Below are 14,078 nucleotides of genomic sequence, written 5' to 3'. Positions count from 1 at the left end.
AAAACACTGCAGTGTTTTATCACTCACCGGGTTACAAGCAGGAAAGCGTCCCCACAGTGTTTAACTGGTGCCATGAACTGAAGCCTAGGAGGACACTTGAGCATATTACTCTTACAGAGATAGTGATGTTGTTTGATGCCTAATATGTTTTACATTTTTTTAAATAAACTTACTGAACAATATCAAAGTGATGTTTACAGCATTTCTGCATTTTAAAATCTTTGCAACAGCTGGAGGTTTGTAGTCCACAGCATGTTGCTGCAATGTTTACAGTGCTGGTCCTACACTTCCGGGTTTCTTCCCACTGCAGCCTTGCTTTGGTTCTATAAAATGGCGGCCGTGTGAAATAAGAGTATGCCTGTTTGTTTGTTGGTTTGGTTTGTTTGTTTGTTTGCTTGCTTGCTTGCTTAGTTGTTTGTTTGCTTGTAAAATACAAATAAATCGTAAAAATTTCGTTTAAGTACCCCTATTCTCACTATTAACTAGTGGCTTGTAACCTGCATGCCAATTTAATAAGTTACTGACTGTTTATTAGATGAACATACAGTATTTTATAAGTATAAAATATGCTGCATCATCTTACACTCAAGTATAAACTTGTTCAAACTATTTAATTTAAATGAACTGAAACAACACAATTCTCAAGTTTCACTGGGACAATACATTTTTTTTGTTAAATCCACATAAATTTGTTAAAAGTGTTAAGTTAACTTAATTTGTGTTGGGAAAACATGAATGAATTGTTTGGAACTCTGCATTTTTTACAGTAAATGCACAGTAAAAAGCTGTTACTTAAAAAATGGAATAAACCCACTGCCTTACAAATGACAAGTTGATTTTACTTAAAAAAGTAAGTATTTTCATTTTAACTTAGAACTTTAACTCCACTTAATTTAATCTTTATAATTACACACATAGTTCATTTGCTTAATAATTAAAGCAATAAGTTTACTCACTCATTCAAAGTGAAGTCAACTAATCACTTTTTAGAGTGTGCTATGCACTCTTTTCTAACTAAGCTGTTACCTTAATAAATAAGCACCAAAATAAGAGTTTATTGGGGCAAAACTCCTAGTTTGTTAATACTAATATTTGTGCCTTAAATAAAGTTTGACCCAAAAAATAATTAGGTCACTTAAACAAGAATAAAAACAGCTACAGCCATGTTTAGAATACATAATTATTCTTTTAAGTACATGTCAATAGACTAGTTTAGATTTTCTGTCTTTTCTGTCCAAGTGTAGTTTTAAATTTATTTCTGAATAGTACATTTCAGAGAAGTAATTAAAAACATTGATTACACACTTCTTTTTAGTAAGAGAAAATCTGAAAGTCACTTTTGTTGCAAAACAGAAGCCCTAAGAAGATCATAACAAGGCTTCCACAAAACTATATGGATTAACCAACAACCTTTCTTAATCACCAAATGATTTTGAGTAACATGTTGCATCTATTTGCATTTTTATTGCATTTTTTTGTACATGCATGTCTATGTTGCTCTAATTGCACACAGGAAACATGAACAAGGACACATAATTACTAAGATAGATTCCTGTTTACGTAAGAACTCCACACCCAATGACAATACCATGTGTTATCATTAAAATGTCCAGAAAATGATCCAAACAGTGCAAGATCACTTAAATAAGTACAGATTTCACACCTCATTTAAGTTGGCATGCATTACCTAAATGTACATCTGACGGCGCCAGAGCTAAAATGAAACACGTGGTGGGAGACCTCCGTGCAGCTGTATGGACCCGAAGCCAGTGCTGGATACCATTTGACTAAGATAAGCTGCATGGAGGCTAAACAGGTTTATTCATAGTACCTGTTCAACTTGTTTCCCACAATGATTGTGAATTAGGACATGCTTTCATGTGAAAGTGGTCTTTTTTGCTGAAAAACTAGGGTAGTGAAAGTGCTTCGGGCACAGAGAAGAGGCTTCTGCTAATGTACCGCAAGGAGAAGCAGGATGTGGTGGCCAAGGGATTCATGTTTTCCCACTAGAGAAGGCTTTAAAGGTAATATAAGCTACCTGAGAACATTCACAGCAGTTTCCTCACTGATAATAAGAAATGTTTAATGCCATCAAATCAACATGTTGGAGAATGGTTTCACTGATCTTGAAAGTTATGACGCTGAAAATTAGACATAAAATGTTTTAAATTGTAATTCTAATTTAGACAGACAGACTAGATAGATAGATAGACAGACAGACAGACAGACAGACAGACAGACAGACAGACAGACAGACAGACAGACAGAAAGACGGACGGACGGACGGACGGACGGACGGACGGACGGACGGACGGACGGACGGACGGACGGACGGACGGACGGACGGACGGACGGACGGACGGACAGACAGACAGACAGACAGACAGACAGACAGACAGACAGACAGACAGACAGACAGACAGACAGACAGACAGACAGACAGACAGATAGATAGATAGATAGATAGATAGATAGATAGATAGATAGATAGATAGATAGAGACTTGAATTAAATGCACTGATTTATGTTGAAAGGAGGCTGATCCTCCTTTGTTTTTGTAATCGGCTTTAGAAATGTAACAAAAAATGAGTTACTGCTTTGTTAGAAACACTTTGTTGTTAGCAACAATTTGTTTTTGTGGGATTCTGGGCAATAAATCTGGGATAATATAATAATTGGGTTCTGAGAAAAAGCTAACATGATGCAGCTTGGGTGAAGTGATTGTATTAATCCCTTTTCTTAAGGATGGAATGTATTATATTTTATCATGCACACACCCAGATGTTTCCCCAAAAGCTTTTAAATGATTAAAGAAGAGAGCCTGTAAAATTTTTCACTCTCTCATACTTTTATTGAAGCCTCCAGTTGTCCACACCTTTTGTTTCATAAGCCTCTAATTAGACTTGTTTCATTCATCTTGTGCTCTTGTTGGTAAGGAGTAGCTCTGGTATATGCCGAATTACAAAACCACTACAAACGGATTAACACCAACCACCCAGAGAAGTACACAATGTCCTTAATGAAAACAAACATGCAGCACAGTTTGATTTAGGCAGAAAATGACAAGGCGTGACATGTGAGACTTCTTTAAAAAAATTTATTAGGATAACAATCAGTTGATTTAAAACATTCACTTTCAAAATTAACATGTTATGAAATGAACAGATCTAACAGTCTAAAAACTGCAATGTCAAATAAATGTCAGGATCTCTCCACTATCAGACGTAAGTGTACATGTTAAGTTGTAATCCATACATGTAATACAACAAAAAAAAATGCTTTAAATGAAAATGACAATACAAAATATTTACAATTTTTTTAAAAAGTACTGTAGCTTTTTTGGGTAACTTCTCAACTTTCTCAGCGTGAATGGCAACATATTTAGATATTAGTAGCACAAAAGCATGAAATACTGTATATATTGATAGGTGTAACAACAACAGTTTCATTTCAAAGATCTAAACTTTTACTAACTTTTCAAAAGAGTGAATTAATATAATTCGTCCTGTTGAAGTAACACCTTGTTCCCTTAATGGAAGAATAAAGCATGTGGAAGAAAGAAATAAGAGTCATGCTTGAAAAACAATCAAATGTCTGATATAAAGTTGGAAATCTAAAATAATGCTGGGTTGGAAAGCAATAACCCAGCAGTTGGTTAAATTTTTAAATAAAATTTTTAAGCCAACCATTGGGTTAGTCAAAATTGTACCCAAATTTGGTTAAAACAACCCAGAATTTGTAAAGTATAGAAATGTATAACGCTTTTTATTCAAAGTCCAGTGGAAGATCTGCAAAACTGTGAGAATCACCTCTGAAACAGATGAGGGAGTTTTGTGTGGTGCAAGTGGTTTTTATTGAACCCAGAGATCCTTAAGCAGAAGCTTATGTGGATTTGTGGTGTTGAGGGCTGATGGAGATCCTGAAAATCATTCCTTGCTGGCGACGTCATTGAGGTTCATCACCTCCTCTCTAGCTTTAGCTTTCTTATCTCGTGCCTCTCCTTCCACATGCCATCCCACCATCAGCTGGTACACAATCACACCAATAACGGCTCCAATGAACGGAGCAAAGATGGGCACCAAAAACCAATAATCCCTGGCTCTGTTGCAAACCAAAAGAAAAGCATTTATTAGGTTATTTTCCAGAAATAAATTTAATGGGCTATAAGCACACAGACTTTAAATTTTCAGCCAGGCAGCCCAAGGGCTTCCGGTGAACTCTCTGTCCATTAAAAAATCTGGAAAGATCTGATTTATTTAAAAAACGGTGATGCTCACTGCCTGTTAGATAACAATATGAAGTGGGTCTCAGATCAGACAAGAAGCATTAAATTACATTTCCTCCCCCAAGTCTTTAAAATATGACAGTTTAATTTACCCTAGTATTTTCAATGGAATTTGTCGCTAGCCTGTTGCTACTGACGGCGCTAGTGGTTACAACGTTCTTTCATCTAGTTTTACGCTTGAACAACTAAATGAATGCTTAAGTCTATTCAACTGAATGTATTGTAACTACATTACAACATCAATGCTGTAAAAGGAACCTTGTGAAATTGAAAATAGTCGCATTAAGCTATCATCGGACGTTTATCGTTGGCTTTAAAACTCTAGCTGTACATAGAGCCCATTATGCTGCTAATCGGTTGATTAAAGATATCCACTTACGTGAAGACTTCACTACCCCAACCAGCCATGGCAGTAAAAAGACGAGGTCCAAAATCTCGAGCTGGGTTTACTGCATAGCCAGAATTGAAGCCCATGGAGAGACCAATGATAAGGACGCTGAATCCCACTGTGAAGGCCTCAAGACCTTGAGGGATCGGGTTGTTGTAGGGGTCCACAATGGCCAGGATGCACACAATCAGGGATGCTGTGCCTATCACCTGTCAAGATGGTTTTATGCTTATTGTATTTGCATAAACATGATAGTAAATATAAAACATATTCCAAACTATGGAGGCCTATTGAAAATAATATTGTATGGAATGAAAAACTCAATGTTTTTGCATTTGCGTAAAAGGAATTTTATGCACCCGAGTGAAAATTTTCTCACAAACTATTTCCAAGTCCATGAAAAAAAAATGTTTGTGTTGAAAGCAAAAGTTTTGAGTCAATGAAGTATAACTGTTCGCCAATTTCATTTTGATTTAACCATCCCCATGTCCCAGTTATGTTATAGTTTTGCATTGTAAATAAATAAAAACTGTTCACTTTAAATGTTTACCAATGAAAATAATATTATTAATGGATTTACAAATTCCCAAAAAAAAAAAAAAAAATCAGACCATCAGATGTCAGTTCTTATTTGTACAGAATGTGTTTGTTTCTGAGCAGATATATTCCTTAACTGTGCTTGGATTTACTGACCTGGTCAAAAAATCCATTTAGGGGGGTGAGATATTTGCTTGGGTATGTAGCAAAAATCCCAGCTGTTTCTTTTTCACCCAGTACAAGCAACTCATTTGATTCTCCAGCATAATCATAAATTGCGTCTAAAATACAAAAGAAATAAATCATAAAGTAGAAGCTTTATACTTAACTGCAATAACTGTAATTACTACAATAAATCTACTGACAATGACAAGAAAGAGCAATAAGTCTACAAAACATTTACCATGGTATTCGGCAAAGATAATAGCAGCACCCAAGAAGGATCCGAGTGTTTGGAACAGAAAGTACACAGGAAACTTTCTCCATTTTTCTCTTCCCAAGAGGCAGAGAGCAAATGTAACAGCAGGATTTAAATGTCCGCCTAAAGATGAGAAAAACAAGTCCCTTCATCCCATGGGTTCATCCACAAAGAATCTTTTATAAAACTCACTCCTGTTTTTATGGCCATGCACAACAACAGCTTAAGATGCAATTTTAGAGGAGTTTGCCTACCTGACACCTGGCCGCAAACCAAGATTCCAAGAGTAGCACCAAACCCAAAAGCAAGGTTTGCAGTGAGAAAGAGACCATGAGAACCTTCGCTTAGTTTCAACTGGGCCAATGAACCACAGCCAAACATCTGTGAAATAAGAACAAGCATTATTCAATGTTTGAGTATGCACACATTGTTACAGGAATTCACAACTATGAATGGTCATTTTACAGACTAAGAGCAGACCTTTCACAGCAATTCAGCTGTGAGCCGCAACATATACTTGAATGAAAATAGCAGGTTGCAGATTCAAACTGAGCTAAAAATAAACAAAATTTCCCACTTTTTTTCAAATGCTACAAATCTCCAGGGACTTTGGCCTGCGTGCCTTCCGCACTGAACTTCTCAGACAGGTCATTACAAGTCCCTTCTGACAAAGAGCGATTACAAGTCACTGTTCAGACTTGTGGCTGAAGATTTTATTTTGGAGATCACGTCAGTGTGAACTGAAATACCTGCGGCATTTTGGCAAATTACAAGGCTCACGATACAGCTTTACCAAAGTCGTATAATTGACAGAGCTGTCAAATTAATAAATCTCAGACACAATGTCAACACAAACCTAAAAACAACATCTCACCGAACCAATTTATCACTTTAGAATGGCAATTCGTGTGAATGCTAATGCATTTCCATGTCCCTGTGTGCTTTTTTTCAACACCACTGAGATCGATTGTTCCTGTTTCTGCTCTGAGAAGAATGTCCGCTTATAATATCAAAACTCTGACCTTCACAGACAAAGACTGCGTTCAGAGTAACTTGTATATCAAATACCTTTTGCCACTCAGCAAACATCACATGTGTTGAGCGATGCAGAATCGTATGACCTCTCCATTTAAGTATTATCTTTTATTTGACCCTCCCACACACCTCAAAAGCAAACAATGAGTGTGTATTGTAAAAATGAGCTGTTTTTTCTAAAGTGCTTGTAAAAATGGCATAATAACCCTGTGAGCTTTTTGTTACCACAGGTTGATGTCAATAAGTTTTTTATGAGAGTCATATTTTACAGCCCGCCTGTGGCTGTCATGCACACACCCTGACCTATTAAACATGCGCTTATTAGACATTATTTAAAAGATTTCCATATCACAATGTTCAGAACTAACGGTGAGTTATGGGTCTGCTGGAATGCTCTGGATATTGTATCACAGCAATGCATGATAAAATGACATTAAATAGACATCTAATATTGGCGTCAAAAATGTTAGATGTCAATTTGATGTTGTTTTGTTTTTGTGATGCATTATAGGAATACAAATTCCAGTGTAACTTTGTCTTTTGTACGTGGAGCTTTCAGATGAAGAAAACTTTTCTAATAACACTTTTTGTGTTGTTAGCTGGATTTAAGAGGGTTTTGGCATCAAATTGATTTGTATTTATGACATCAAAGTACCTGCTGGGTAGCATATGCTAGTAAAACGTGCATAGTTGGCAGATCTAAAATGCTGAAGTTCACAGGGGTGTGGCTTGATGACTTGATGATTCAATAAAGCTCAAATTATTGGCTTAATGCTCACGTTTTAATTGCTACATTATAATAGTTATGATGAATTAAGTGCTACTCAGCGAAAGCTTTGACATGTGCTTCTTTTCTGCTGAATAATGACATGCTTATCTGCATTCTATGTTGCAAAAAAAAATTGCCATCAAGCTAAAGGGGATGTTCAAGTACATTTTATGTTTGTCATGCTTTTTCTCTCTCGCTCTCTTACACACACAAACAGGACTACCCTTCTTTATTTGCAAAATACTTCCTTTTAGCATAGTTCCTCAGTCCATATTTTAAATTCCTATTTGACTACAGTACCCTTTCAATTGTTCATATAATTTAAATTGTTTTTTAAATGTCTTTGTCTAGCAACCCCTCGCACTATTTAAAAAATGTCCACGATATATTTAAAAAATGTCTTTCCAGAAGAAAATCATACAGGTTTTGAGTCTTACAGCTTGTCTATAATAAAATTCTAAACAAAATTGTTTTATTATTATTATTATTATTATTATTATTTTGCAGTAATAATACTCACACTCATTTTAGATCTATGTTGTTACTCTAGTGTTTGCACAGTAGTAAAAATTTAATTAACAGTTTGTATTATTTAGTCATGACAAATTGCACATACCAAAGTAAACATTTCAGCCCAAATTTTAGACTTTCAGAAGATAAGCAATTACTCCACAAGTGATACTATACAGTACCACTCATCCACTCATACAAAAAGATACAGTGAATCTTACTTCCAGTGCTTTTTTAAAGATTATTTGAGTATTCAAAAGAATATAGAGTTTTAGACTAAATGACAAATAAAGACAAATTCTACTGAGCTCAGCTTTGACCGTCAGTAATTCACCATTAAGGAGAAATACCCACCACCAGGATGAGAGTTCCTAAGCATTCAGCCAATCCCTGGCGCAGTAACTTGTTGCGGATTTGGAAAGTCTGCGCAAGCTTATCCAGAACGCTTTTCTGCCAACCCATCTTTCAGACTTGTCCAGATGTTTTCCTTTGTCTGGATGAAACAAGCTGTATGTTCCTCAGAGACGTGTGCTCACATGAAGTCCAGTGCTCTGCTCTTATACATGATGAACCAGGACCAACCCTTCAACTTCCAGCCTGCCCCTTTACACTACATCTCTCTCTCACACACACACACACAGAGAGAGAGAGAAAAAAACAGACACACACTCACACATTCACCTATACACTACATCAACTCCCTCGATCCCGCCCTATATTATTCACATTAGCATTCACACCCATTTACAGTGCATTCATCTGCTTTTCCTCTCAGTTAACAGGTTCTTTTTTTTCTCTCACATCTTTGTATTTTGAAACCTCATCACCCATTATTAAGCTTTGTAGTGTAAAAGTGGATCTGTGTGCGAAATTTTAGAAGTGTAATATTGGCCAATCTCGAGAGACCAGTGGTGGTAGAATAGTTTCACTTTGAGTTGACATGAAGCATAACTAAGGTTCTGCCTTCAGAAATGGGCAGGGTCACTTGCTTAGTTGTCTGTGATTCATAAATTATCGTTTTAATAATGATGCTGATTAGGCAGTAAATAAATGTGAACATAGCAGAACTGTGAAACATTTTTGTTCATTTAATTTCATTAAAAAGCCACAAATATCCTTAATTAATAGAATTACCACCTAATTAGAAGAAGCAGAGGAAAGTGTTTATGCGTACAGAGGATTTGTTCTCAATGAATTGGATTTTCTTTTTAAAACAAATTTAAAAAAATGATTAAAATGTAGTATATCTCAAAATAAATGCATTATGTTTTCTGCAAAGAACTATTTTAATTTGAATGACACAGTGGCTCAGTGGTTTGCACTGTCAAGAACGTCACTGGTTCAAGTCCTGGCTGGGGCAGTTGGCATTTCTGTGTGGAATTTGCATGTTCTCCCTTTGTTCACGTGGGTTTTCTCCGGGCGCTCCGGTTTCCCCCACAGTCTAACGACAACCTCTATAGGGCAACTAAGTAAATTAAATTGGCTGTAGTGTATGTATGTGAATGTGAGTGTGTATCTGTGTTTCCCAGTTCTGGGTTGCAGCTGAAAGGGCATATTTGAGTAAAATATATGCTGGATAAGTTGGCAGTTCATTCCAATGTGCCGACCTCTTGATGAATAAAGGAAGTAAGCTAAAGAAAAATGAATAAATGAATGAATGAATTTTAATTTAGCAATTTAATAAAGGTTTGATAAGCAATCAATCCATAAATAAATAAATAAAATCACACATAAATTCACACAAAAAACTTATCTGTGCACTCTCATCTCTTAGTATCTGTCTGTTTTGGTTCTGTTAGTTCGCACCTTTTCACATGTGTGGCATCTGTCTTCCCAAATACAAGGCTTTATAATTTTTTGCTCTCCAAATTTTATTTGCTTGTTTGTCTGATCAACTAACTGATTGAATCATTAATTAATTATTTAATTCTCTTATTCATTCATTTTTTAGTTCATTTTTAAGTGTTAATTTAGTTGGATTAATTTTTTTGTAATTCATTTTAATTGTAAAATAACATTTTTGTAATCGCAAAATAAGTTTGATAAATAGAAATAATAATAATTTGACATTTTAAAATAATTACTTTTAAACCGTATATTTTTCCAGCTCTGTGAAGTTCTTTCTAATTTCGTTCTCATTCGGTTTTATTGCAGTTAAAACAAACAATCAAACAAAAAAGAAACATCGTCTGAATATTATTTTAAGAAGTCGTAATAACCAGTAGTAATAGGTCTATATTTGTCTCGCAAAATGCTTCAAGCTCAAGTTTATTCTATAAAAATATTACATTTTGTTATTTTGTTGTGTTGTCAACATAACTTGTTATTTAGACAGGTTGATATGTTGTGAGAAGACAGATGCTGAAAATGCAGCGGTTACTAAAGTAACCCTCTTCCCTGATGGCGGGAAACGGAAATGCTATGTGGTAAACTTCCACTATGGGGATTTTGTCAGAATTCAATCATCTGAAAGACTATAAAAACAGGTCAATGAAATGCCAGACTAGATATTAGACTGTTTATAAAGACGCAGCTCGTGCCACGCTAGACATCTTTTTCTAGCTGGCAGAGCCTTTTACGGCTGCCAGCTAAGGGACAATCGTTGCGGCAAAGAAACATAGTATTTCCATTTCCTCTGGGAATGACGATTACTTTGGTAACTGTTGCGTTCCCCTTCGGAAGGGGAACTTCAATGCTATGTGGAAAATTTCCACTATGGGGAAATCTGTGGAAACGTCACAACGAAAGAACCTTACCACGTCTCTGGGGAGGGGCGTGCCACATAGCAGCACGAGCGCACCTGCGTCACCAGAGGTGCAGTCTTCCAACGTGTCCCCTGGCTCTTATTTACCTGTTCCGGTTTAGATTTATTTTTTGGGGAGTCGTAAAAATACACCTAGTTTATTTCTAGGAATTATAGATACGACAGTACGTTAGGAAAGCATTTGGTCCCAATAGGGAGAATGCTGCGGAGGCCACCTGCTGCCCAAATGGGGAGACCTGGTGACAAAAAGCATATGGACTAGCCCTGAAAGGGGGAGGACTCATATGAAAGATGGTTAGCAGGGAGGGAAGACACAAGCCCGCCTAAGAGAGGGGACTTCATCGTGGCTGAGTGAGCTAATGGGATCGCCAGCAAGGATCGCACATAGCAGGCACCTAAACCCAAAACACGGGCTGACCAGCGGGTATGCCAACAACGTAACAGGCCAACACCTGATTCCTCCACTGAGTCAAATGCTGGGGGCCTCGGAGGAACTCTACAGGGTTCGCCAAGTGAGGAACTCAACTGACAAAGCGAGAAAGAGCAGGTATCTCTGTGTTAGAGCGAAAGGCACAGCAAGCGTTTTACAATACCAAACTGAATTTCCTCGTTCACCAGGTTTTCCCAGCACACGTGAGGAAATCAACTTACTCAAAGATTAAAAAGTCTCAAAAATGTATTAGGTGTCACCCAACCCGCAGCTAAACTATATCTGTTAGAGAGGTGCCGCGTGCACATGCCCAAGAGGATGCGCACTCCAAATAAAGTGCGCTCTCACTTTTGGGGGACACGGCTCACCCTGGCTATGAAAAGTGAGGGAGATGGCATTGACTGTTCAGTGGGCTGTTCCAACCTCTGTTTAGATACGACGCTTACCTTCTGCTGATCACCGTAACAGATAAGGAGCTGCTCAGAGGATCTAAAGCTCTGAGTCAGGTCCGTATAATATGCAAAGCACGAACAGGACATGACAATAAAAGGGCAGTGTCTGCCTCCTCCATGGGCAGTGCTTGCAGGTTCACTACATATTTTAAATGAGCACTATAGGAACCTAGGGCACCTAGGTGGGCTGGGGTCTCAGAAAAACGTGAGAGTGGGTCGACCCAAAACGCTGGCACATTTTGCTGACCGAAAATGCCTCTATATACCCACCCATTTGACCGATGCCAACGTGACCAGCAGAGCTGTCTACCTGGACAGAAATCATAAAGATACTGAGTTGAGTAATCAAGCAGATCTCTACTAAGAGAGATCTTCAAATGAGTAGGGGAACAGCATAGAGTTAATTTCCACATCTCATTCCTCTGAGAGCTGGATGATAAGGCTATAATTTTTCAGCGCGCCACCATCGCCGCGTCCTCAAAGCAGAGATGATCACACGCCAACCCCTCAGTGCGGAGGGGACACCCTAGTTTTAGCCAACTGAAGGAGGATAGTATCATACTGATCTGGCATGTTCAGGGATTCCTTCTCGGAAAGACATATACAACACAGCAAATAGATTCCACTTCAGGGTGTAGGCATGCCTCATGGAAGGTGCTCTAGCCTGAGTGACGGCGTTAACCACCTAAACGGTAGGTCAACGAAGTCCTCCACGATCCATCTATGGACCACACATGAGGTTCCATAGATCTGGACCCGAGTGCCAAATGGTGCCTGTCGCGGAGAAGAAGCTTCTTCCAGGGGACATGCCAGGGAGGGGCCATCACAAGGAAAGAGATGAAATACAGGTCCGATTGAGACACAGGGGCGCAATACATAGACCTGTTCCTCCTCCTCCCTGACTTTACACAGTATCTGTGCGAGTAGGCTCACTGAAGAAATGTGTATTACACAGGTCCTGGGACCAGCTGTGTAGTCAATGCACAGAAAGCACCCATAACATCTGGACAGTCGGGGGTGGAGTCTCCATTTTCCCAGGCAAACTGCCATTAGAGTGCATCGGCTGCACAGTTAAGCTCGGCAGAATGCAGTGATTTCGCCGTGTATGACTCTGTGGTAGCAGACGGTGAGCAAGCTGAGACATTCGGGAACAGCGGATATCCACCTTGCGGTTTATATACACCATCGTCCCCATGCTGTCTGTACTGACGTGTTTCATCTCTAGCACCGGTAAAAAATGGCGCAGCCTGATATACACTGCCAACAGCTCCAGGCAGTTAAACCTGCGGAGACAGAGAGAGCCCGAAGGGAAGGACGTGTACTGCCAGGCTCGACTTCAAACGCAAACTGCAGAAACTGACGGTGGCATGGAAGTATGGAGAATATGAAAATATGCATTCTTCAGGTCAACTGCTGCAGACCAATCCCGAGGACGAACGCACTGGAGTATGCGCTTCTGTGAAAGCATTCTAGCCGCAGCTTGTGAAGACAGCGGTTTAAAACAAACAGATCTAGGATTGGCCATAGCCCACCGCTCATTTTGAGTAAGATGAAGTACGGGCTTTAAAACTCGCTCGCCATCTCGGCTGGAGGGACTGGTTCAATTCCTTCGCCAGGAGGACAGCAATATCCTTTCGCAAGAGATGGGCAGGCATTGTGATGGGCTGGCACGTGTTAACTAGGTGGGCAGAGCCCTCACAAGTGGCTTCATTTACACATTAGTTGACGTACCCATGGTGGGGCAGCGGGGAGTGGGCGTGCTCAACCAGGGGGTGCAGAGATCTCACGGGAGAGCAGGAGGCGAGAGATTCACTCTCGTCTTGCACCCAGGCTCCAGAGAAGGGGCTGGGAGTGTGAGAGAAAGGAGACTGACTTCTCGAACCATTGGTAAACTGTACCGATCCTGCGAGCCGGAAGGCATAGCATCCCAGACTGGCAGTGTTCGGGCTGTCACATTCGGGGAAAGAACAAAATGCTCTTTCTCTGAGAATTTGATAGGGTTTTTTAAACACCGTTAGATAAAGAGCCCCGCCCTCCAATGAGGGAAGGAGAAAATTCCCTCTTCTCCAGGTGGCCCGTCTCAGGGCGCTTTGCGGTCCATTTACCGAACTTAGCAGTGCTCTAGGGCGGGGGAATCGGTCTTACGACATCACCCATCACCTCCAGCTGCTCCTTTACCAGCATGAATTCTTGGGCGAATTCACCGACAGTGTCGCCGAACAGGCCAGCCAGGGATATGGGTGTATTAAGAAAACAAACTTTGTCAACATTACACATATCAGCCAGATTTAGCCAGAGGTGGCGTTCCTGAACCACTAATGTCACCATCATCCTTTCCAGGGCACACGCAACCAACTTGGTGGTACGCAGAGCATAGTCTATTGCGGTGCAGAGCTCATGCTAAATCCTAAGTCGGAACCATCCTCTTGCAGCTGGGCCAGTGCCTGCACTGGTAGCGCTGGTAGTTGGTCAGCATGCATGGTGAGGGTG

General features: G+C 39.3%; 1 protein-coding gene across 1 annotated transcript; it reads right to left on the bottom strand.

The window, feature by feature from the left end:
• Positions 1 to 3,082: 3,082 nt before the first annotated feature.
• aqp3a (aquaporin 3a) lies at positions 3,083 to 8,475 on the bottom strand. Its single transcript, NM_213468.1, is given in 6 exon segments — positions 3,083 to 4,101; positions 4,665 to 4,882; positions 5,367 to 5,491; positions 5,614 to 5,751; positions 5,883 to 6,009; positions 8,297 to 8,475. Coding segments are annotated over 6 exon segments (891 nt in total). The 5' UTR covers positions 8,405 to 8,475; the 3' UTR covers positions 3,083 to 3,926.
• Positions 8,476 to 14,078: the final 5,603 nt, after the last annotated feature.

This window comes from Danio rerio, chromosome 5 (genome assembly GCF_049306965.1).
Source record: "Danio rerio strain Tuebingen ecotype United States chromosome 5, GRCz12tu, whole genome shotgun sequence".
Taxonomy (NCBI): Eukaryota; Metazoa; Chordata; class Actinopteri; order Cypriniformes; family Danionidae; genus Danio; species Danio rerio.
This window is presented reverse-complemented; position numbering and strand designations above follow the sequence as displayed.